The 21,992-nt window shown below is 53.4% G+C and overlaps 1 protein-coding gene across 2 annotated transcripts; it reads right to left on the bottom strand.

Annotated features, from left to right (window-relative positions):
* Positions 1 to 1,781: 1,781 nt before the first annotated feature.
* On the bottom strand, positions 1,782 to 21,985 carry ZNF385A (zinc finger protein 385A). 2 transcript variants are annotated; one of them, XM_011375752.2, is made up of 8 exons: positions 21,920 to 21,985; positions 15,408 to 15,544; positions 8,050 to 8,160; positions 6,259 to 6,421; positions 4,120 to 4,362; positions 3,586 to 3,755; positions 3,268 to 3,363; positions 1,791 to 3,127 (listed from the first exon to the last, which is right to left on the bottom strand). In XM_011375752.2, the coding sequence occupies exons 1-8, from the start codon at positions 21,927 to 21,929 to the stop codon at positions 2,897 to 2,899; spliced, it is 1,161 nt and encodes a 386-aa protein (XP_011374054.1). In that variant the 5' UTR covers positions 21,930 to 21,985; the 3' UTR covers positions 1,791 to 2,896. The 2 variants fall into 2 exon arrangements, with proteins under 2 accessions (XP_011374055.1, XP_011374054.1); XM_011375753.2 differs by lacking the exons at positions 15,408 to 15,544; positions 21,920 to 21,985 and adding an exon at positions 11,253 to 11,417 and having other exon boundaries at positions 1,782 to 3,127.
* Positions 21,986 to 21,992: the final 7 nt, after the last annotated feature.

The raw sequence follows: 21,992 nt of genomic DNA, 5'->3' as shown, positions 1-21,992 counted from the left end.
AGGAGTTAGCTGTTAAGGGAGGAGATCAGGAAAAAGGGTCCACAGAGAGATATCTGTGCTGGATTTTGAGTGATGAACAGTTTTTTTGGGAAGATAAGTAGGACATTCTGGACAAAGGGAACAGGATGCATAGAGTCACAAAGGTTTAGGTAGAGGTGAACAAAGAGTGTGAGGTAGGGAGCAACAGAGAAGATCCTGGAGAGGTGCGCAAGGCTGAGATCAAGGAAGGCCTTGTGTATCATGCTGAGGGGCTGGGTTTTATCCTGGAGGCGATGGAGAGATTGGCACTAAGATAACTGTGAGTAAGGAGTGAAAGCATGCAGGCCAGAAATGAGAGAGAGCAGTAAAGAGGCATCAGTTCAGACAACAGACCGGCAGGGCCTGAGTTAGGGCTAGGGCTGGCTTCATAGGCATGCCACCTACATTATCGCACAGGGTGCTGCTCTTGAAAAGTCCGGTTTTTGGTTTAATGTTCTGTGGTCACTGTCTTGAGGTCCTTTTTGAAGAAGGGGCCCTGCTTTTTCATTTTGCACTGCTCCCCACAAATTATGTAGCCAGTCCTGGTTACAGCAGTATGGGAACGGAGAACAGTGATCGGGACCTGTAGGTCTTTAAGAGGCCAAATAGTACTCATTTAGTGACTCATTGGATGAAGGGTTGGAAAGAAGGATGTCTCAGATGAATCTCAGTTTTCCAGTGGATGATGACACTCTTGATAAGACAGGGAATGTGGGGAGCACAGCATGTTTAGGGAAGGGTTAAATCATGCATTCAGGTTTAGACTAGGTTTGAGGTACTTGTAGGACATGCTAATATCTCAGCTCCTCTAACCCCAATTTCTTCCAGCACCTGTCTTTCTTCCCACATGTGACCCAGCCCCTGCTTTTCTCTACCTCCTCCTTTCTTCTGCGAGACTTGGAAGTGGGTAGAAGGGGGAAGTGAGCAAGGGTGCAGCTCGGGAGGACCCCATAGAGATCCTGGGTTCTGGCCTGGTCTTTTTTGTTTGACCTTGCCGCCCAGCAGGGTTAGAGAGAGGGATCAGAGTCACTAGCTACTCTTGGGAGTGTGTGGTTGAACTGAATTTTAGAGATAAAGAGAAGACCTCTGTCCCCTTGCCCTCCCCCTTATATGAGAGAAGAGTGTGCTCCTCTGTCCCACATACCATTTAGGGGACCAGGTGAGAAGGTATTCTAGAATATCTATAAATAGCATGGTCCCAGTTTTTTGGTATTGGATACACGAAGTCTCAATAAACTTTTAAGAGACCCAGACCTGCTCATTTTGCAGATGGGGAAACTGAGGTCCAGAGAGTGCAAGGGACTAACCCAAAGGCCAAGCAGAGCCTAGAGCTCAGATTCCCAGTCCCCGCCCCCATTTCTTCCCATGTCTTGCGTGGCGAGGGTTTCCCTCAAGAGGCACAAAAGCCTTGATTCTTTCCTTTGTCTGAGGCTGGGTCTAGATCTGGCTCCCCTACGAGACTCCTTTCCCATGTCGTTGGCGCCGCCTGGTGGAGTTGCAGAGAATTCTCAACAGCCGAGTCGGCAATCCGCGACCGGGACTCGAAATGATTCCCCAGCGCCAAGTTTACACTTGAGCTGGACCGGAGTGGGGGTGAGTGGGATGGGGAGCTTCGTTCGCTTCGCACAAGCCTTGGACCTTGCCTCTTTCTAATCCCCTCCTTCTTCTGGCCCCCTTTCCTGTGTGCCGATCCCCCTCGCCATACAGATACATATCCCGATGAAATTGCTCCCAAAATAGCAGGCAAAGATTTAGAGTATGAGTCTAGGGGACGGAGGGCAACGAATCCAGACTTTATTGTCAGGGAGAGGGAAAAGGGAAAGACGTGGGTGTGTGGCCAGGGTTGCTACATCGTCAAGCAGAAAGAGTTGATGGGGAGGGGAAGGCCAATGGGGGCCCGGCCCCCTCCGGGGTCGGTGACTGGAAGGGCTGACGATACGGAAACCACGGGGAGGGGTGAGGTCACGCCCCGCTGGAGTTGTACAGTGGTATCTGGTGGGAGGGGACAGCCATGAGGTCTAGGAGCTGGGATGGGGAGGCTACAGACTGCGAATCCTGCGGAAAGGGGAAGGGCGGGGGCGAGGCTTCTATTGCTTTTTGCTCACAGTTTTGCGGAAGGCGAGGCGGGGGTGGGCTTGGACTGGACACCCCTTGCCCCCCTCAGTACCCCTTGGGCGATGGGTGCTGGTGAAAAGAATGGAATCTGGACTGGGGAGGAAGAAGGTGAGGGGAGGTTCTATGGGGCATCTACTTGGTCCCACCCAAGTGCCAGAGATGCCCCCAAGTGCTGCCCCCTGCGATGGGCCCGGCTAGACCTGGGGCGGGGTCATGGTGCGGGGCGGGCACAGTGAGGTTGCAGACGGTAAAACCAAAGTGCTTATGAGGGACCCAGGATCCCGCCTGCTCCCTTCCCCCTGTGGAGGACGGGGGTGTTCACGGAAGCGCTTCGGTTTTGGGGGTAGGGGGCCGGAGTCCCAGAGTCCGCTTATTGCCAAGAAAATCCATTTCTGCCCCCTGGACCCCGACCATGGCTTGTGAACCCCGTTTTGTGCTAGGTTTGGGGGGGAAGGGCTGGATGGACATGGCTTTTGGGAGGGGGGTGTCTCCAAGGGGGCTCGGGGGTGAGACGGCCCCCCCTTTTCTAGGGGAGAGGGAAGGGCAGGGGGCGGGGTTCCCTGAGATCTGGGGTGTTCCCCCCCTTCTGAAGTCCCCCTCCCCCACTACCCCTCCCCTTTCCTGGAACCCCGTACCTCGGGGTGGGGGGGAAGGAGAGAGATCATTCAGGGAGTGCCGGGAGGAGGGGCGGGCTTGGCAGCCCGGAGGCCTGGGTCCCGGCTGGAGGTGGGGGCGTTGAATGGGAGGGGGTTCAGGGTTCAGGTCAGTAGGGGGAGAAGAGGATGGGTCCGTGCGCTGTTCGGATGGGCCCAGGGGCCGGGTGGAGCAAAGGGTGGGTGATCGGCGGTCCCTGTAAGAGAGGTGCGGCTGGAGCCGGGCGCAGGGACAGCGGGGAGCCTGCTGCCGCTGCCATCACCGCAGCCACCGCCAGGGGGCTGGGGAGCAGGCCGCCTGCCAGGGACTTGGGCAGCTCCTTGGAGAAAGTCAGCGTGCCCTGCAGGAGGGAGAGGGGCAGAAAGAGGGAGGTCAGTTTTCGGCCCTGTAACCCCTACCTCTCCACGGGCTGCCCCTAGTCCCCTTTTCCTCCCTGCTCCGTTTTCCCCATTGTCGAATTCACCAGCTCCCAGGTCTCACCGCCAGCTCCGCGGGGCCCCTAGGCTTCTTGTGACGGCTCAGTAAAGGGTTGGGCTTCCCGGCCACGCCATCTCGGTGCCGCCGGCTGGAAATGTGCTGCAGGGGCGAATGGGTAGGGACTGTGAGTCACTAGGAAAGGAGTAACGGCCAGGAGGCAGGGCTATAAGATGGGTAATCACACCCCAAGCCCCTGGCCCCACCCCTTCTGTGGCACCAAAGGATGACCCTGAACAAGAGCCCCCATCCAAACTCCCTGTTCTCTCTCTCCACTCAGCGGGTGGAACTCCCCAGAATTCCTGGGAAAGGCCTTGGACCCACCTGTTTCAGCTGGACCTCCGAGTTGACCTTGACATTGCAAATCTCACAGTGGAAGGTTCGGTCCTGGGCAGGGGCCTCTGGTTCCCCTGGAGTGGGAGGCCCCAGCCTAGGGTAAGCTTTGATGGGGCCCAGCCCACTTCGGGCCTCCAGAATTGTCTTGTGCTTAGTACCTGGAACCCACAGAGGTCAGGAGGTAAAGACTGGAGGAAAAATTCTCCAGGGCTACTAGGCCTCAAATACCCACATTTCCAATTACAATATGGGGGTGGGGGGTCAAGTGTGGGGTTTTTTCAAGCCCCTTGGGACCCTCCCACCCAAACACAGGGTGAGTCAAGAGAGAGTCATAGGTAAAATAAGATGGGGAGGGAAACTGAGGAAGTACGGGGCCAAGGAATGGGGGAGATGATTAGGAAGGGAGATAGGCTGGTAGGTCTTAGAGGGTACAGAGATATTAGAAGTCAGGGGAATTAGATTGTAGGGAACAGGAGTGGGCTGAGGTCAGGGGAGTGGGGGTAGGGGCGGGGAAGTCCATACCTTTGTTATGTGCCTCAAGCTGGGACAGGGAGTTCACTGCCACCTTGCACAGAGCACAGTAAAGCAGTCGCTTGGCCTTTTCCTCCTCTTCCTTGCTACCCCCAGGCAGGGAAGCTGGGGCTGGAGTCCCCCCTTCACCCTTGGTTGCACCCTGACCAGTCTCTGGAATGCTGGGAAGGGATGGGGAGCCAGGCTGTTTCTCTGGGGATCCTGGGGCTGGACCCAGTCCATTCTCCATGGAAACTGTTGTTGGGGGAGAAACATAGGGGTCACCCGAGATGGCTTTTAGAGAAGATTCTTTATATGGAGGAAACTCACCCGCATTTCCTGGAGGGCAAGAGCCCAGGAGTCCCCACCCTGTGACAACATGCATACACTCATGCCCTGGGCCAGAGCCAAATGTGGTCCAGCTGCCGCAGGCTGGGTGTGAGACTGCAATGCCTGGCTCATTTTCCATAAGCTGGGAATAGCTGAGGGCTTCAGCCCCACTGGCCTCCTGTTCAGGGTGAAGCTGGAGGCCAGCCTAGCCAGGGGAGAAACATGGAACAAGGATTTACCCCTCAATGGTCTGCCTGCCAGCCAGCCTGGGTTTCCTGACTGGTCAGCCCCTTTCCAGAGTTCTGCCCAGTCCCCAGGGAAGCATGCCAAAGAGCTCTAGGAAGGGACAGAGGCAAGGTAAGTGAGGAGAGGTCGAGAAAGACAGACACTGACATAGCAAAAGGGAAAGAGAAACAGCAGAACCGGAGAGGGAAGAGACAGGGATGTGGGCTGCTCTATAATTCATGGCTCAATTAAAGATGCACAGGCCCTAGGCCTCAACGCTGGGTTCTGGCCTCTGTACAGGGGAAACTCTAGTGCTCCCATTCTTGCTCCAGCAGCCGATCCAGTTTCCGGGTCATGAGGAGGCTGGTGGTGGGGGTGGGGAGCTAGTGGAAAGGGACCTCCTGACCCCTGCGAGTGTCCATTTGCTTATCCATAATGTGATCTTTTCCTTTCTTTCTGGTACTCATTTCTGACATCCTTTACCTTCATCCCAATCCAGACAGCACACTTATATCTCAGTCTGGACAGGACTCCATGGCTTATAAAAGCAGGGCAGGTACTTTTATCTCCTTAGAGAGATATTGTAGGAACTAAATGAGGTAATATGTATAAAGCACCTAGAATAGTGCTATTCAAGAAATGTTACCTACCTACCAACACCACTACCATCATCATCCCCGTTTTACAGAGATGTCATCAAATTAATCCAAGATGATCAAGCTAGGAAGCAGCCAGAGCAGTTAGAACTCAGCTCACCTGCCCACCCTCTCTGTGCATCCTGAGGGATGGAGTGAGAGTGTGTGTGTGTGTGTGTGTGTGTCTGTGTGTCTGTGTGTCTGTGTGTGGTGAGAGTGGGGGCCTGTTTCCCAAGCTGGTGGTACAGATGCTTGGTTCTCATTCTGCTTAGGGTGGGGCAGGAAGAACAGGCAAGGATAAGGAGGACATGGGGTGTTAGTTCTCTCTGGAGCTGGCCATGACAGACCTCTGATCATGGGGGTGGCTTATATCTTCCTGTCTTGTTACTCCTTCTTTCTAGTTTCTTGGCTGGAAGTATGGTTGAAAATGGCCACTAGCCATGAAGGAGAAAGACTTTCAGAGTTGCCTTTGTAAATATGGAAGAGACCTCTAAGATCTTAAAGTCTTACTGTCCTATTTCCCAGAAAAGAAAACTCTGGCCCAGAAAGGTCCAAAGATCTACCCAAGATCATCCAGAGAGTTGCCTGGGTTTCCTGGGCTGTCAGTCTCCTGATTCTCTCCTCACCCCTCTTCCTAAGATGAAGGGGCCTCTCCCTGGATTTGATGGTTCTCTTTTTCTTGAGGAAGTGTGCCAGGTGGCCTCTCCCTAGCCCCTTTCTGAGTCACTGGGTGGTGGGAAAGACAGTGGGAACTCTGTTGAGAGAAGCTGGGGTGGGTGTGGGTGTGATAGTATGGAAATTTTGCATCATGGTGCCTGGCTCCAGGACTCACCTTGGGTGAGGGTGGGGGTAAGGTGAGGGCTGAGGAAGAGAGAGATGAAAGCAGAGGAGAATTCTGGGAAGTGGGGGAAAGAACAGAAGAGATAAAATCAGTTGAAGAATGTGGAGGAGTCAGACACACCTGGACGGGGGGCTACACCATCCCCATTTGGGGGGGTGCTGCCTGGGGGAGCTGGGTCTCCAGGTTCCCGGACGCCAGGCTCCCGGCCTCGGGTCTTGGCAGCCTCAATGCCTTTGACTCTTCGGGCGTGGCGATTACCCTTGTAGTGTGCCTCAGCCTGGCTCTTTAGGGATGGAGGAAGAAAATGGAAATTGAGATCATCTTTCATCTGATCATTCTCCCCACAGAGCTCCTTTAGGTCCTGGTGTGGTCTCAGCAGGCTGCAGTGAATCTCTATACCAGTGAGATGTAAAGCCCCACACCAAAGAGCCCTGCTTATTCTTGGGGTTCAGACTAGCTTCTCAAATTTAAGTCACCGGGAATCTGGATCTCTACCTAGCTCAGGCTCCACCACACTACCATACCCAGGGGCTGGTGCTGATTCAGGCTTCCCACCTGGTCCTGAAGTGAGGCAGGACCCCACACCTACAGAATCCTAAATGCAAGGGGCCTAGCAATCCAGCCAGTTAGCATCCTCTTAGACCTCAGGCCTGTGTCTCCTGGTCCCAGGACCCAGACTTTGCTGCTTCCATCCTCAGTCTGGATCCTCAGTCTGGGAGTCCCAGGAGCTCTGAGGCCTGATCTCTATACTGACTACTCCTCCCTGTCTCATTTTCCCTGAAGCCTCTGCAGACACCCTGGAGGACCCTGGCCCCAAGCCCAGCTCTGGAGACAGAGACAGCAGCAGAGACAGCTGTCAAAACAGAGCCACTTAGTTTGGGAGGGAAGGGAAGGACAAAAAGAGGGGAGGGTTGCCTGCTATTGGCCCCCCATCCCTCCCGTCTTCCATTTTCCACCAGTGAATGAAACCAGGGTGGGAAAGGGGATGGCTGGGGTTGAGGTGAAGGAGAGGCCTAAATAAAGCTGGGTTGGTCCTGGCTCCACCCCACCCCACCATGTGCACCCCTGTTAAGAACATACAATCCTGGAGCCACAAGGTCACCCAGACAGGAATAGAATAGAAATAAAAGGCATGGATAGGCGGAAAAAGAAGACTGACAGCCCAGGGGTAAGATGGTGGTGTGCAAAGCCTGGCAGCATGGTGTGTATATGTGTGGACTGGGTAGAGAAACAAAACATGCTTTATTTTTCCCTACTCAGCAGAAAGAGAGGCTCTGCTGTTTTTCTCCAAAAGCTCTTGGAACATGCACCTCTAGACCCACACAGAAATCCTAAGGGAGCCTTGGAGGGAGGAAATCTGGGAGTCCAGGCACCTAGGTTCTGAGTTTTGGGTGGCTTCTCCCTATAGGAAAATCCCATGAGAGGGAATGGGGACCAGACCTTGTGTGTGATTTGGAGGAAGGAGGGAGCCAGGAGGTTAGAAGGAAGTGGGTGGGCCAGGGGTGGCATTTAGCAGAGGCCAAGGAAGGCAGAGGATCTGCAGGGAAGCTGATGACCTAACTCAGCCCTGTGCCCAAGGACCAGTAGACCAGAGGCCACTCTCCCACCCAGATCTGATGACCACCTGTGTTCCAAGAAGTTCTGAGCCAGGGATGCCTCAGTTCCTGAGGGAGGGAGGGGTCAGCCTTAGTGGACTGGTCTACTTCATATTGAAATATACAGCCATCTCTTGTCTCTCAAGTGCTTTCTATCATCCCCTGCCCCTCCTGCAGTATCCTATTCCCTGCCCTTCCCCTGATATCCCCTTAATCCTTGCCCGTCATCCAGAGCTCCCAGACTCTGTTCTCCCCCAAGATCCCCCTGGCTGCTCCTGCCCCACTCATTGGGTAGGCGAGGGGCTGGGATTCTTACCTGAGAATTGAAGCGGATCTGACAGACATTACAGGAAATGATGGGCCTCTTGGTCTTGAGCAAGGGTCCTCCAAAAGTGTGGGAGAGCACAGCCTTCTGCACAGGGTCCATCTGTAGAGGCAGGCTGGGGTGAGCCAGGAGCCCCAGCACAATCTTATGTCCATCACCCCCCAGGGACAGCAGCTAGGTTAAACCAAAGTCCCCAGAGCCTCCTCCCTACCTCTCAGTATGCCTGAGGACTCTGGGCCTCAGTCGTCCCTGATTCCCTCCCAGACCAATCTTTACAGCTCTAGAAGAGATCTGAGGGATCAACTGGCTCAGTGCTCCCATTTGACAGAAAGAAGTGGTTTGCCTAAGGTCTCACCAAAGCTGGAACTTGAACCTGGACTCTTGTCTTGGTCTGTTATACCATGAAGATCCAACTCTGTCACCTTGACCTATCTCTTACAGCTAGGGCTGATCCACCAGCAGCCCACTGACAGGGAGTCTCAAAGCTCCCCAGATCCTAAGGCCTTCCGTTAAGGCCTTTTTTGGCCTCCCCTCTGGGGCAATACTATCTACCAAGCCAAGCTTCTGGTCCCAGAAGGCAGATGTTCCCAGTTTCCCATCTCTGAACCCCAGGTTACCTTATCATACTCACTTCCTGGACCTCTTTAAGACAACAGCTTCTAGAGGGAGTAAAAGAACTCAGGAAAGAGTAGGTGGCTCTAGCGAATAATAGGGGAACCTAAGAAGCTGGGCTAGCCAGAGATCTTCTGAACTCCCCCTGATCACAGGGCTTCTAGGGCAGGGCTGTGGGCTGGGCGGGATTGGGAACAGTCTCTACTTCCACCCTGGGTCAGCAGATGTCTTTGCAGTCTCCTGCCAAGAGTTCACATGAGGAGGGGAGAGGATGGGAGTTTCTCTGAGGCCTTCTGCTATCAGAGGATGAAGCCAGGGGCCTGGAGGCATAAAAACTGCCTCCTAGCACAGTCCTCCTCCCTTCTGGCCCCTAGGCAGCCAGAGAAAGGCAGACTGGAATGCAGCTGAGGCTGAGGAGGGCTGTGTGATCCTCCTGGACCTCTCATAAAAATGGAACCAAATTAGAGTTGAAACCTTATCTTCCAGGTGGAAGGATCAAGTAAAAAACAGTTGTTGGGGGAGTTGGGGGGTTCTTAGCTTCTCAGCTGAGTTCCTCCTTCGGCCCAGTGGTTTCCAGTGAGATACTGGTGAGAGACAGGAACATGAAGCAGTGGGAGGAAGGTGGTTCAAGTCTGGAAAGCCCACACATCCTGGCTCCCCTCTGCTCTCCCCAGTAGTCTCACTGGCTGGTTGGGGGTAATGTCAGGAAGTGGCTTTAGCATCCCTATGAAATAGGCTGCCCCATTTGGTAGAGATAGAGGCAGGAACCATGACCAGGTTCAGATAACTGGTCTGACTGACAAGTGTCAATCTCTTGGCCTGTCCTTGGCTGGAACCGGCCCCTCTCCAGGGTTTAATTTTCACTTCCTGGAAGCCAAGGAAGGACCAATTCAAAGAAAGCAAAATAGGGGAAGAATGGGTGTGTCTCTGTGTCTAGGCAGTCTGTGATCAATCTGTGCATGGGTGGAGTGTGAAGGAGTGTCATGTGCTGTGTGTATATCATTTATGTATCAACATTTCTGTGTCGTGGGTTCTGCCGACAACATGAATGGTCAAGTTGTATAATTTTCAGCTGTATGTTTATCTGTGTGGAGGTATGATGTATTTGGCAGAAAGAAAGACAGACCAAGTTGGAGACAGGCTTTAATCAGAAAAAGGAGACAGATGACTGCTCTCAGCTCTCAGTCCCCAGGGATCAGTCCTTCTTATCCAGAGACCCTTAACTCTGCCCCAGGGCTCTCCTCAGTCCCTGGGCTTACCCACATGCGAGGTGGGGAATGGAATTCAGCCCAAACAGAAACCCAATCTGGGCCAGGAAACCTAAGTAGATTTAAACAGTATGGAGAGAGAAGTGGGATGGAGAGGGGAGAGCAGAGGCCCCTGGTTCTATCTATGCCCCACTCCATTATCTCAGCCTGCTCCCCTGAGTGGCTGAGGACCCAGCCCCCTAAGGAGAACTTGCGGGCTGACCATCCCAACAGCCATCCCCTGACAATTGTCACTGCCCCACTTGAGTCCTTCCTTGGGGGGTTAGAGTCTTTTCTCTTGCACAACCCCCTTCTCATGTTTAAGTCCATAAATACCAACTAGGGGGAGGGGTGGGCAGGGAAGAGGGGAGCAACCCAGTCAGGTGGGTCCTTCCCACCCTCTCCTCCAGGAACTGAGGAGACAACAGGCTGAAGATGAGGGTTCCTGGGCCCAATCCCTGCGCAGGTGGAACGTGAGCCACTGAAATGCTGCTTCAGGCCAAGGTCAAGAGGCCCTGGTGACCTAGATGAGGGCTCTCTGGGGAGGGGAAGAGGCCAGCATCTCCCAGAGCCGATTCCACTTCAGAGCCCCTTCCCTAGGATTTTGGCCTAGACACTGCCTGGAAATGTCCACAAAACAGTTGCCTCCCACCTGCCCTCCAACAGCAGACATGAAGGGGAACTGCTCCCCAAAGCTGGGGTAAAATGAATCAGGAAGGGCAAGGGGGAGGGAAGGGGGGAAACCAGATCAGGAACACGGAGGGGGGGGCTATGATTATATTTCCTTCCATTGCCCTTTATCTGATGGTACCTGCTGCCCCTTGTTTGACCACCCCACTTCCCCATCCCCCCAAAATAAAGGCGAAAAGGGAAGGGGGTGGAATCTTAGGGATGGGAAGACCTGAGAGCCAGGACAGATAGAAATAGGAAAGAGAGGGCGCTAGGGGTGTCTAAAGAGCAGGTGGAAGCTTGTGGGGAGAAACGCTGGGAAGGAGAGAGACTGGGATGGGGTCAGGACTGGATAAGAGGGATCTGAGCGGCATGGTAATCTGAGGGTTGGTGTAGGACCAGACGAGAAGTCTGAAGATTTGGAGGACTCCGAGGATCTGAGAAGCAGAGGCCGGGGTATCCAGTATGGTGGCGGCAGTCGGGGCGCGGGCTGGGATCCAGAGATTGGTTAGAGCCACACCGGTTGGGGAGGATGGGGCGGATAACCCGAGGACAGGGCGAAGGGAGAAGTAGCCAGCCCCGCAGGGGCGGGCGGGGATGAGGTGGGGGTGGGGGCGCTGCGGCAGCGGCGGGAGCCAGGGAGAGAGGAGGGGCCGGGTGGCTTACCCTGCGGGACCCGGGAGGCCTCGGCTCCATGGCCCGGGGTGGCGGACCCGGGCAGGGGACCCGAGCCTGGCCGGGCCGGGCAGGCCAGCGACGCGGCTCTCGTTGCCCGGGGTGGCTCGGGGCTGTGCTGCCGGACCGGTCTGGAGAAGGGGAGGCGGTGCCAGCCAGGACCGGACCCGCCCCGGAGGCGGGGCCGAGGGCGGGCTGAGGAAGGGGTGGGAATAGGGAGTTAAGAGGGTTGAAGAGGGGCTAGGGCTAAAAGGAGTGACACTTGTTCCAGGGCAGACCTAGCGCGGGCGAGGGGCCGCTCGGCCTGGCGATAGAACATCAGATGACCTCGGCTTAACTCTGCTGGGGACCCGTGCTGGGTCTAGTGTCCCTACCAATCCTATGGACGACCCTGTTTATCTAGCTCGGACATTTCTTTCTTTCATCCTTTCCTCTCTGACTGTCTCTCCTCTGCTGATAGCCTCTCGTCTGAGTCCCAAGACGATTCTTCCCCTGCTCCCTCTGCACACGGGCCCTGGGCCCTTTGAAATGCTACTTCCTCTACTAGGGATGGGAAACCAAGCACAGGTGTCAGGCATTGTTCTCTTAGTGACTCCTCTGAACCACTGGAGCTGTGGGCACCTGGGGCAGGACAGACCTCAGACTGGGGACATCGTTCCTAACCATTTTCTACCTCCTCCCCTTCCCTCCCCTCGCCTGCCACCTGCTGGAGAACCAGAGTCTCTAAGAACTTATGCTTCGTGCACTTGCTGCCCTCTGGCGATCGAGTGCGGGCAGCGCTGGGGGATGAGGGGCAGGAGGTCAGGGTAGCCCACTTCCCCAGACACCTCTTCATCCTCTCTGGACAGGTCCTAGAATTCCCTCTCTCATCTCTGGGTCTCATGCCCTCCCATTCCACCTAGGGCAGAGAGATAAGTGAAGCAGGGGACTGTATGTAGAGAGATCCTGTGGTCTCTGGGAGACAGTGAGGGACATCAAGGGCAGAGAAACACATAATACAGGGAGGGGGTCTAAGGGGTAGTAACTGCCCAATTAGGAGAGCGATCTGGAGGAATTAGCCTGAGAAGAGGGAGACTCTGCCATAAATAATAATAGTAATAATAATACCAGCACCACCACCACCTAATGTTGATTGAGCCCTTGGAATGTGCCACCCTCTGTACTGAACTTTTTGCATGGATTACCTAATTTAATCTTCACAACTACTAAAGTACTATCATTATCTTCATTTTATAAATGAGGGAACTGAGGTTAAATAATTTGCCCAAGGTCATAAGCTAGGAAGTGGCTGAACTGGGATTTGAATTTAAACCTGGGCAGCCTGACTCCAAAGCCATGTTCTTAACTGCTGCACAGTACTGCCAAAGGCCTGTCTGCAGCTTTTCTGCAGTCCTTGTTCCCCTGCAGAATTTGAGACTATTGATGCAGCCCGCCACGCTCTCTCCCTTGGCTTCTCCAACTTCACCGGAACCCAGTTCTTTCCCTACCCCCTCCTTTGCTGCAGCCTCCTCCTGTTCCCACTACCTAATTATGCTTATTCCCCAAGGCTGAGATCTTGTCCATAATATCTTTCTTTCTCTGATCTTCCTGTAAATAAAAACAATAGCAACAACATAATAATCATAACAGCTACCATTGATTGAATATTTACTTTATGTTAGGCATTACGATTATGTAATATGATTCTCACCAGCACCTTGTGAGTTGGTACTAATACTATATTATATTACAGCTGGTAAAATTCAGATTCAGAGTGGTTAAGTAATTTGCCTAAGGTCACACAGCCAGTACTTTTAGACCATCCATTCAAATCTTGCCAGTCAGATGCCAAAGTTGGGGCTGCTCAACACCCTGCTGTACTTTCCAAGTTTATCCACGCTCATGGCTTTAAATAGCTCGTCCCCACCGGGGGCAGTGGAGCTTTGAACCGTAGGGAAGTCAGGAACCTTGGATTATACACGTGAGGACCTCCTGCAAGTCAGTTAACCTCTCTGGGTCATTGTTTCCTTATCTATAGAATGGAGGAAATGATGGGAGACCTGAGGGTAAGTGTAAGTCAGGTATTTAGATGTGGGGGGTGGGGGGGAAGTATTCCCAGCACCTTATGCTCCAGTTACACTCAATCAATTGCACTTTCTCAAGTGCTCTTTTCTAGCCCTTGTTCATGCTATTTGCTTCAGTCTGGAATGTTCTCTAAGGATCCTTTTAAAATCCTGCTACTAACTCTTCAAAGCCCAAATCATTTGTCACCTGCTGCATCTTCGACCCTTTTTTCCACTTCTCTCTTTCTCCTGCTTAGGTCAGGCTGGTCTTTTAGGCACTGCCACATCCAGCAAGTCTTTCTTGACACTCTCTTGGGCCCCATACAGGCTAAATGCCTCTGACACAGCTCTTCTCACACTGTAGGGTAACTGTTAACTTGTTATCTTTCCTACTAAACTGTGAACTCCCCAAGGGTATGAACTGAGTCTTGTGTTCTCGACAACAGACACAGTGCTTGGCACATAGTAAGTGCTCAAAATATATATATTTTTGTTCACTTAAATCATTGTTAGTATCTCTGTCACAATATTTATTAACTCTTCCTGTTTTGCATTGCAGATAACTGCATGCATGTCTATATTTCTCCCCTGAATATAAGCTCCTCCAAGATTGGACCCTATCATATTAACACTTATGTCTCCATCATATCTAGAACGATGCCTTGCTTATAGTCCATACTCAATTTTCTCATATGTAAAATGGGGATAAAACCACAGCTACCCTATAGGGTTAGTATAAAGACTGAGATATGAAAAACGCTTTGTCAACTTCAAAGTGAAATGCAAATGTTGGTTTGGATTCTTTGGGAGGAGTTTGGAGGAAGCAGCTGTGGTATTAAGAGAACTCTATTTGGAGTCAGAAGCTCTGGGTTCAAATCATACTTCAGCACGTACTGTGCCAACTTAGATAAATTACTAAACCCTTTTGAGCCTCAGTTTCTGTCTTTCCATATGTCAAACAGGAATAATGTATACCATGCTGGGTTGTGGTGAAGATTAAATGAGATCATGTGTAGAAATATCTACGGCAGCACCTGGTACATTGTTGATGTTTAATACATGTTTGTTAGCTGAATATGGTTTGATGGTGGGTTATTTGAGTAGAATAAGGTTGACTTCCCCCAAACCTTTAGGCTCCAGCCCAGTCTCCAGGCCTCAAATTCAAACTGTCTGTTGGACATTTTTGCTCAATGTCCCACTGGTACACCAACTCACCATGTCCTAAAGGTAGTTCAGCAGCCTCACCTGAGATCAGCTTCTTCCTCCAACCCTCTGCCCCTGTCAAGGTGACTTCTTCCTCTCAGTCACAAAGGCCTGAACTCTGGAGTCATCCTTGACTCATCCTTCTTCTTTTTCCCAACCCCCAAACACCAGTTGGTCACCATGATCTGTCAGTAGTTCCTTGGAAACACCTAGCTCAGCCACTGTCACCATCATGGCCCAGTCTGGCACCCCGGGCTTCCCTGTAGGCCCACCTTTCTGGGACAGCCTCCTAACTGGCCACCCTCCTCCAGCCTCTATTCCCTTTCATCCAGCTGTCCCACTCACCTTCCTCAAACACTGCTCTTACCAAGTCACTCTCCTGCTCAAGCATGGATAATGGCTCTCTCTATTTCATATTGTATTAAATCTAGACAATTTTATCAGCCCTCCAAGGCCTACTCCACTGATCCTACCCACCCAACCGTGGACTCCAGAGAGCTGGAACTTACAAACTGGCATGGTTATGCCCCTGCCTCTTCCTTCTTTCTGGATATCACTGCCTTTCTGGATATCCTATTACCCCTCCCACCTCCCTGTAGTCACTATTACCAATCCAAGTCTCGATATTTCTCTAGATAGTGGACTAGATGAAATGATCTATATAAAACACCTAGCACAATGTCTAGCCCATAGCAAAACCTCAGCAAATATTAGCTATTATTGTTATTAATAGTATACCAGATAGCCAACAATACTTGTAATTGACTAGAAGTAAGAGAGATGGGATCTAAAAAGAGATAAGGAATTAGATACTAGGAGAAGAGGAGGAGAGGGCAAGGGTGGGTCCGAGGGAGAGCTGGGGTTGCAGGAGGGTGGGAAAGGCAAGCAGGCTGCTACTCACGGTGCCGTAGTTGCTAAAGAGGCCCAGGGTGGGGGCCGGCTCCAATGGGAAAGGCAGGATTTGCTTGAGGTCCAGCGGGGGTTGCATGATGGGGGGCTGCCGGAGCAGAGGGAGGGGCCCTGCCCGGCTCAGGCTGCCTGAAGGGCAGAGAAAACATTATGTGGGTCAGGAAGATTGAGGCTCAGGAGCCCCACCCAAGCTCATTAGTCCCATTCCCCAGCTGGGGCCCCCACACTCAGAAGTGTGACCCCCATGCGCACACACTTCCCCTGCTTGCGGAGCAATGGAGCACGGTGCCCTATGGGTCTGGGGGAAGGTGCAGACCAGTCCTTCTTCCCTTCTGGGTGGTTTTCACTTCCCCTTCCTGTAACCTCCCTCCTCCAAGACCTTTAGGCATTTTATAGACCAGGAAGAGCACAGAGCTCTGCAGGCTGCAGCTGGACCAGCAGGACTTGGGGGCCCTGAGCCCCCAGCCACTCCCTTCTTCTGGTTTTGTTTCTCCCCAGGGAATCCCAAAAGCTAGGTTTCACCCCAAGGAGAACAGTCAGGTGGGTGATTCATCCCACTACCCAGAGGGGAATATTGAGGCCCAGATTTGGAGGAGGGCTACTGAATCTTTCGGGCTCCCCAAAGAGTTAAAATTTTGTCTCAATCGTAATTCTTAATTAACTGTGGACATCTCTGCGGGTGGGTAGTAGGTGAGTGGTATCACTCTGGGAGGTGGACTGCTTGGAGCCCTTCTCAGGGCCCCTTCTCTCAACCTTCCTGCCTTCCCCTGTGCCCCTCTGTCTAACTGGGAGTGTTCAGCTTCAGCTCAGCAGGAGGAACCACAACCCAGCCTCTGGGAGGGGGATTGCTTGGTTTTGCCCCAAGGGGGAATTGAAGTTCCGGGCCACCCCTTCCCTTCCCCCCCCAACCCCTTTTTTTTCCCCCAGAGCCATGGGAGGAACCCTGCCAGGCTCCAATGTGGTGGCCTAAAGGCCCTTAGGACCCCTCTGGACTTCTGCTGGCCTAGCTCCCTTCTGCGACCTCCCTGTGCACAAGTTGGGGAACTTTGGCTGCCCTTCACTGCTCCAGCAAGCCCCTGCCAGCAACAGGGGTTCCCAGAACAAAGGCAAACCCAGGAGGCTGCAAGCTTGGCCCCGTCCTCCCTTGACCTCACTGGGACGGAGGGTCCCCCAGATCTTTTCCTGCTCCCTGCATCAAGACTTCTTCCCCTTTCCATACCTTCAGTTTCTGGTGCCTGCTGCCCCCAGGCAGTGGCCTGGCCCTGGCCCCCCAGGGGCCTGGGCCTGACAGCGTCCCCTTCCCTTGGATCTGCCCCCTGCCCCCTCCCTTTCCAGCACCCCCCCCAAGTCCAGTCAGTAGATTCAGCCAATCAGAGTCATGCAAAAGTGGGGCAGAGGGGAGGGCGGGGGAGCAGGGATTAGGGGAATCGGAGGAGAGAGGGAGGGGGAGGGGAGGGCTCAGGCACAGCTGGGGGCAGGGAGCTGGTCCAGAAAGGTCTGAAGGGGTCTGTCTCTTTCGCCCACTGCTAGGACTGGGTGGCCAGGGTGCCTGAGGCAGAAAGGGGTCAAGGCTGCAGGGAGTTTGGGCTCAAGGTCTAAGGGTTGAAGAAAAAGGGCAGGATGCTTGGCTTTGGCCTTTGGGCATCTGGGAGTCTGTACACCCTGTGTATCCATTCCTTCAGAGCTGGGATGGGGTAGGGGGGAGAGGAGGGAGAGAGAGAGACAGACAGACAGACAGACAGACAAGAGTGATTGAGAGAGAATATTGAGGATTGACAGAAGCGGAAATAAGTGACTGAGAAAAGGGACATAGACACAGAGAGAAAAGAATAAAGAACAATAGAGAAATGGAAGAGAGTATAAAATGAGAGAGAAAAACAAAGATACTGCTGAAAAGCTGGACACAAAACTAGAGACTAGGATAGAAATACCAAAGGACAGAGAACATAGAGAACAAGACAGGGAGAGAGAAGAGACAGACTGATGGAGCAGTTCGGCCATCTCCCCTTCCTGGTCTGTCCCCTCATGGCTTCTCTTCTTTGCACCCCACCTCCCTCCTGCCTGGCACACAAGACCAGGGCAACCTTAATGAGCCCCGGGTGGCATCAGGAATGGTGAGAGAAACCTGAGCACTCCCAGAGTCCTCGGCACCCAGCAGCCACCCTTAGCAGCTGGTCTGGGGCTGGCACTTGCCCCGCCCCAGGGCACCAGCGGCAGCAGCTCAGCTCATTGACCCTTTCCAGAACTCTAGACTATCTAGGTCCCTACCTCTCAAGCACCCAGCTCAGAGGAGAGAGCCAACTTCTGGAAAAGGCAAGGTACTGAGGAGCTTTTATGTGCCAGGTAATGAATTCCAAGTATTATCACATTTAAGCTCTGAGGTAGTGACGACTTTCCATTTGACATAGGAGGAAACTGATCACAGAGCTTATAAGTACCAGAGCTGAGATTTAAATCAAGATCAGTTGCACTCTGTAGCAAATTCTGTCTCTGCTACATAACCCCAAAGGGCTCTAGTCTAACTCTGAAACAGAGATCTGAGAGCAGGCTTCCATCTTGCTCAAGGAGAGGACGGGGAGAGCAAGTTTCATGCACTTACTGGGATTAGAGGAAAACAGGTAGCAGCCACTCCGTTTCCTATGGCCAGCAACTTATCTTTTCTTCTAACGTGAGCCCTGGGGCAGAGTGGGGTGGGATAAAGGGGTGGAGAGGGAAGGGGAAGTGGGAGGAAGGGGTGAAAGGAAGATGGAGTGAGGGAAGGAAGCAAGGTGGGCCACTGGAGATTCATTGTCTGCCCAGATTTCTGGGTCCATTCTACTCTGAGATCTGAGGTGGGGAGAGGGGCAAATAGCAGTTTATGGGATGAGTGGGTAGAAGCAGGGGTCTTGGTTTCAGGTAGCCCAAGCCTCAGTTCCCTCCCCCACCTCAGAATAATAGTAGGTGCCACTTTTTGAGGGCTTACTATATGTCACTTTACATACACAGTCTCTCTGTGGATGGCGATGGTGCCACTGCTCACTAGCTTAGACGCTCTCAGTCTCATTTCTCATTTGTCAAATGAGAACAACAGTATCTGCCTTGTAGAGTTGTTGAGAGGATTGAACAAATCCATGTAAAGTACTGGCATGCCACAAGGGAGCTCAACAAATGTTTGCTAAATAAATTAATCTTCATCTTATAGGTGATGACAATCAGCTCAGAGAGGGGAAGTTACTTGACTAAGTTCACACAGCTAGTGAGGGATTTGAACCTGTCTGTCCGGCTCCAGAAATAGGGCTTTCCAGCACTACACGTTTCTGGGTAGATTAGTGAGAGGAGAAAAAGGCAGGAATACAGTAGGTTCTGGGAAAGCAGGAAATGAGGTAGGAAATCCAGGGCTTCTGACATTTGGCTAGGTGAGGGCTTCAGGCAGGTTTGGAGGACGGAGTAGAGAGCAAACTGGAGTGTGTGTGTGTGTGTGTGTGCGTGTGCGTGTGTGGCACAGGTTAGGCAGGACAGGGAGGAGCTGGGGCCTGGCTGGGGCGGGCCACTCCAGAGGGTAGCTCATTAGAGTAATTACCTCCAGCAGATAGAGCCCCACCCAGCTCTGTGGGGAACTGCCAAGTGCTTTATTAAACACAGTTCCCAATGAACTTTAGAGGAGTAAACTGTCAAACCCTTGGATGGATGTCCATCTGCCCATTTCTGTGCCCTCCCTAACCCTAGGCACTTTGATCCTGCTCAGGTTTCCCATCCTGCACCAAACCACAGCTGACTCCTTCCATCCCACTGAGGCCTAGTCTTTTCCTTCCTCTCTTCCCCAGAAGTTCTGGCCAGGTCAGAGTCCCAGACTCTTGGCTATCTGAGGTGGGGTCTGGGACTTCAAGCCCCTGTGGTAAAGAATGGGCACATCTGCTCTGAGCTGGCTCAGGGAGTGGTAGAGTCTGGGTAGGAACAGGAGCCAGGAAAGATGTTAGGGTAGGGCTGTGGTTGGTGTTGGTCTGGAGAATGGGTCAGGATGAGATTCGGATTAGATAGATAGGGTTGTGTTAGGGCCCAAGGTGGCGAAAAGCATGAGGTTGGCACTGGGTTAAAATGGGAATTAGAAATTAGACTCTGGGGCCAAGGGAGAAACTGGATTGGAGTCTGGGCTGGGATCTTATCTCTAATCCATCTCCCTTTATTTTCAGGCCTTTTGGCCTCTTCTTCCTCCCCAGAACTGCGTAAAATTGGGGGTTGAGGAGAGAGCCTTGAATCCCTAGGTCTTTCCTTCTTGACCAAGTCTCATGTAAATGTCCCTTTCTACCTCAATTTCCTCCATCTTGGCAAGAGGCAGGCTGAAGGATGGAAGTCTTTGAAGTCAAAGATGAAAGCAACAAGGGGATGATTACGAAACATCATCCTAAAACCCCAGGGAAGATGTGGGTAGGGACGGGGCCAAAGGAAAGAGGTGGCCAGGATGGGAAGAGAGGAAAAACCAACCCCTGGGGCAACTTCACAACCTGACAGGAAAGGGCTTCAAGGCCTTCCCCCCCTTTACCACACTAGGGGCCCAGCTGGAGAAGACAGTAAAAAAGACTTAGAACAGAGAACCTGAGCCCAGAACCACCTCCTTAAATCTGGGTCCACAGTTTAGATCTTGAGCAGGCAGGCTGGGCCTCATCTGCTGGGTAGGGCCGCCATGCACATGGACTCAGTAGACCTCAGCATTCATAACCTGAAAACTTGGTATGGGCCCTGAGGGTGGAGCCTGAGCCCAAGCTGGCAGTTTCCTCCCTCTCTCCTTTTCTTGAAGAGGGCTAAGGTGTGTGGGCCGCCAGGTTTCCCACCCTTCTGTGGGCTGGACACAAGAAGAGTTATTTACAGTATCTTCCAGGAAGCTGGGGAGTCCATTTGGTTGGTCCAGGCATTCTCCCTGTGGTGGGATCTTGACCAGGCTTGAGTAGGTCCCTGACCAGGGGAGGTGCACGGCTCACACTAGCCTGTTCTGGGCAAGCATGATGCTGCCTTTGGGGCCCATGCCTGGGTGGGGCCTTGCCCTGGGTGGGGCCCATGTCCGGGGTGGGGCCAGCATACAGGGATTGCAGAGGTTGGAGGAATGTGGAGCCTGTGCTCTGGGGACCCGAGTCCAAGGTGTGTTGGTGAGGGTCACTCTAGGGTAATCTTCATAGATGAGTGAGAATCTCTTTCCTGCTAGAGATACTTTTGGGAAGGAGGCAGGCAACCATCCATTCCTTCATTCATGTAATAGATATGATGAAGTGCCAGGTGGAGGGGGTCAGGTATAAAGTGGTGAGGAGATTCAGTAAGGGGAGAGAAAGAGGTGGCGGAAGGTGTGCAGAAGGGAGGAAAGGCCATTAGAGTGAAGTCGACAGGGGTCAAATGAGAGGTGAAAAGCTAAAGGGCCAAGGAGGCAAAGAGTCGAGTGCTTAGGCAGGAGCCAGGCAAGCTCTGAGGCACCATCATGGAGCTGGCGTCCCCAGTGCGGGGCAGGGCCTGGTTCGGGGGGGGGCTCCCACCAGTAAACAAGTCCAGGAACCCACCTAGCCAGGGCAGAAGTCAGAGGTCAGAGGACAGAGCAGGCCTGTGTACTAGTTGGAGGCAGGGGCGGGAGCCCAGCTGATGAGTCCAGCACACAGCTCCTCTATCCCTCTCCTCCACCACCTGGGGGCTCCCTTCCGATGTAGGTCATGGGGATGGGGTGGCAATGGCTGAAGGGCTGTCAGAGCCCCAGGGGAATTCCCTTCCCCCATCCTTACTCTCTCTGTTGCCCCTTCCTCTCCTAGTGCCCGCCACCCTCAAGGCAGGGGTGGGGATGGGGTGGGGGAAGAAGGAAGAAGAAGGAAGCCGGGAAAGAAGGGCCCAGGCAGCCAGAGCAGGGAGAGAGGGGCAGGTCTCGGCGTGTTGGGGCAGGATGGCTGCGGAGACAGGATCTGAACCGCAGGGCCCTGGGATAGACAGTTTCCCACCCCTTCTTCTCCTCAGCCCCCTTATCTCCAGCTTTCAGGTTCCCCCACCTCTCACCACACACACCTCGAAGCTACACCCACCATCTTCTCCCTCCCTCCCCGACCGCCCCCCACTTCCTCCTTTCCCTCTTATCCTGGGCCCAGAAGGATGTCGGAGTGTCAGATCTAAGGGTGGGGGAAGGCGCTGGGAATGGGGGTGGGGGTGGGGTGGACGGGTCAGAACCTTCCCCTCAACTCCACCAGGTCAGGACCAGCCCCCTCCCCCAGCCTCCCATAGACTGTCATATAATATTCATGAGCCTCATGAATACGCAATGTTCTCATTATGGGGCAGGGGTCTCACTCGGCTCTGCCTGCCCCTTTATCACTCCTTATATTGCCAGGAGAAGCGGCAGGTTTGGGAAGAGAGGACCCCAGATGTGGAGCCAGATGAAGGGGGAGGGGGAACCGGTCGCTGACGGGCGGCAGCAGTCACCGCGGTGCCGGGAGGTTGGGGAGGGTGACCTACTGAGAGGGAGCCAGGAGCCTGGAGCTTGGAGCCGTAGAGCCCACTCACCGAGGATCATGCTGGGGACCCAGGTGCCCGGGCTTCCACGCCGCTCTGTCCCGGGGGCCGTTCTGGTCCGGCT

The sequence above is a fragment of the Pteropus vampyrus genome, unplaced genomic scaffold, assembly GCF_000151845.1.
Source record: "Pteropus vampyrus isolate Shadow unplaced genomic scaffold, Pvam_2.0 Scaffold276, whole genome shotgun sequence".
NCBI lineage: Eukaryota > Metazoa > Chordata > Mammalia > Chiroptera > Pteropodidae > Pteropus > Pteropus vampyrus.
Note: the sequence above shows the minus strand (reverse complement) of the source record. Positions and strands in the feature narration are given on the sequence as shown.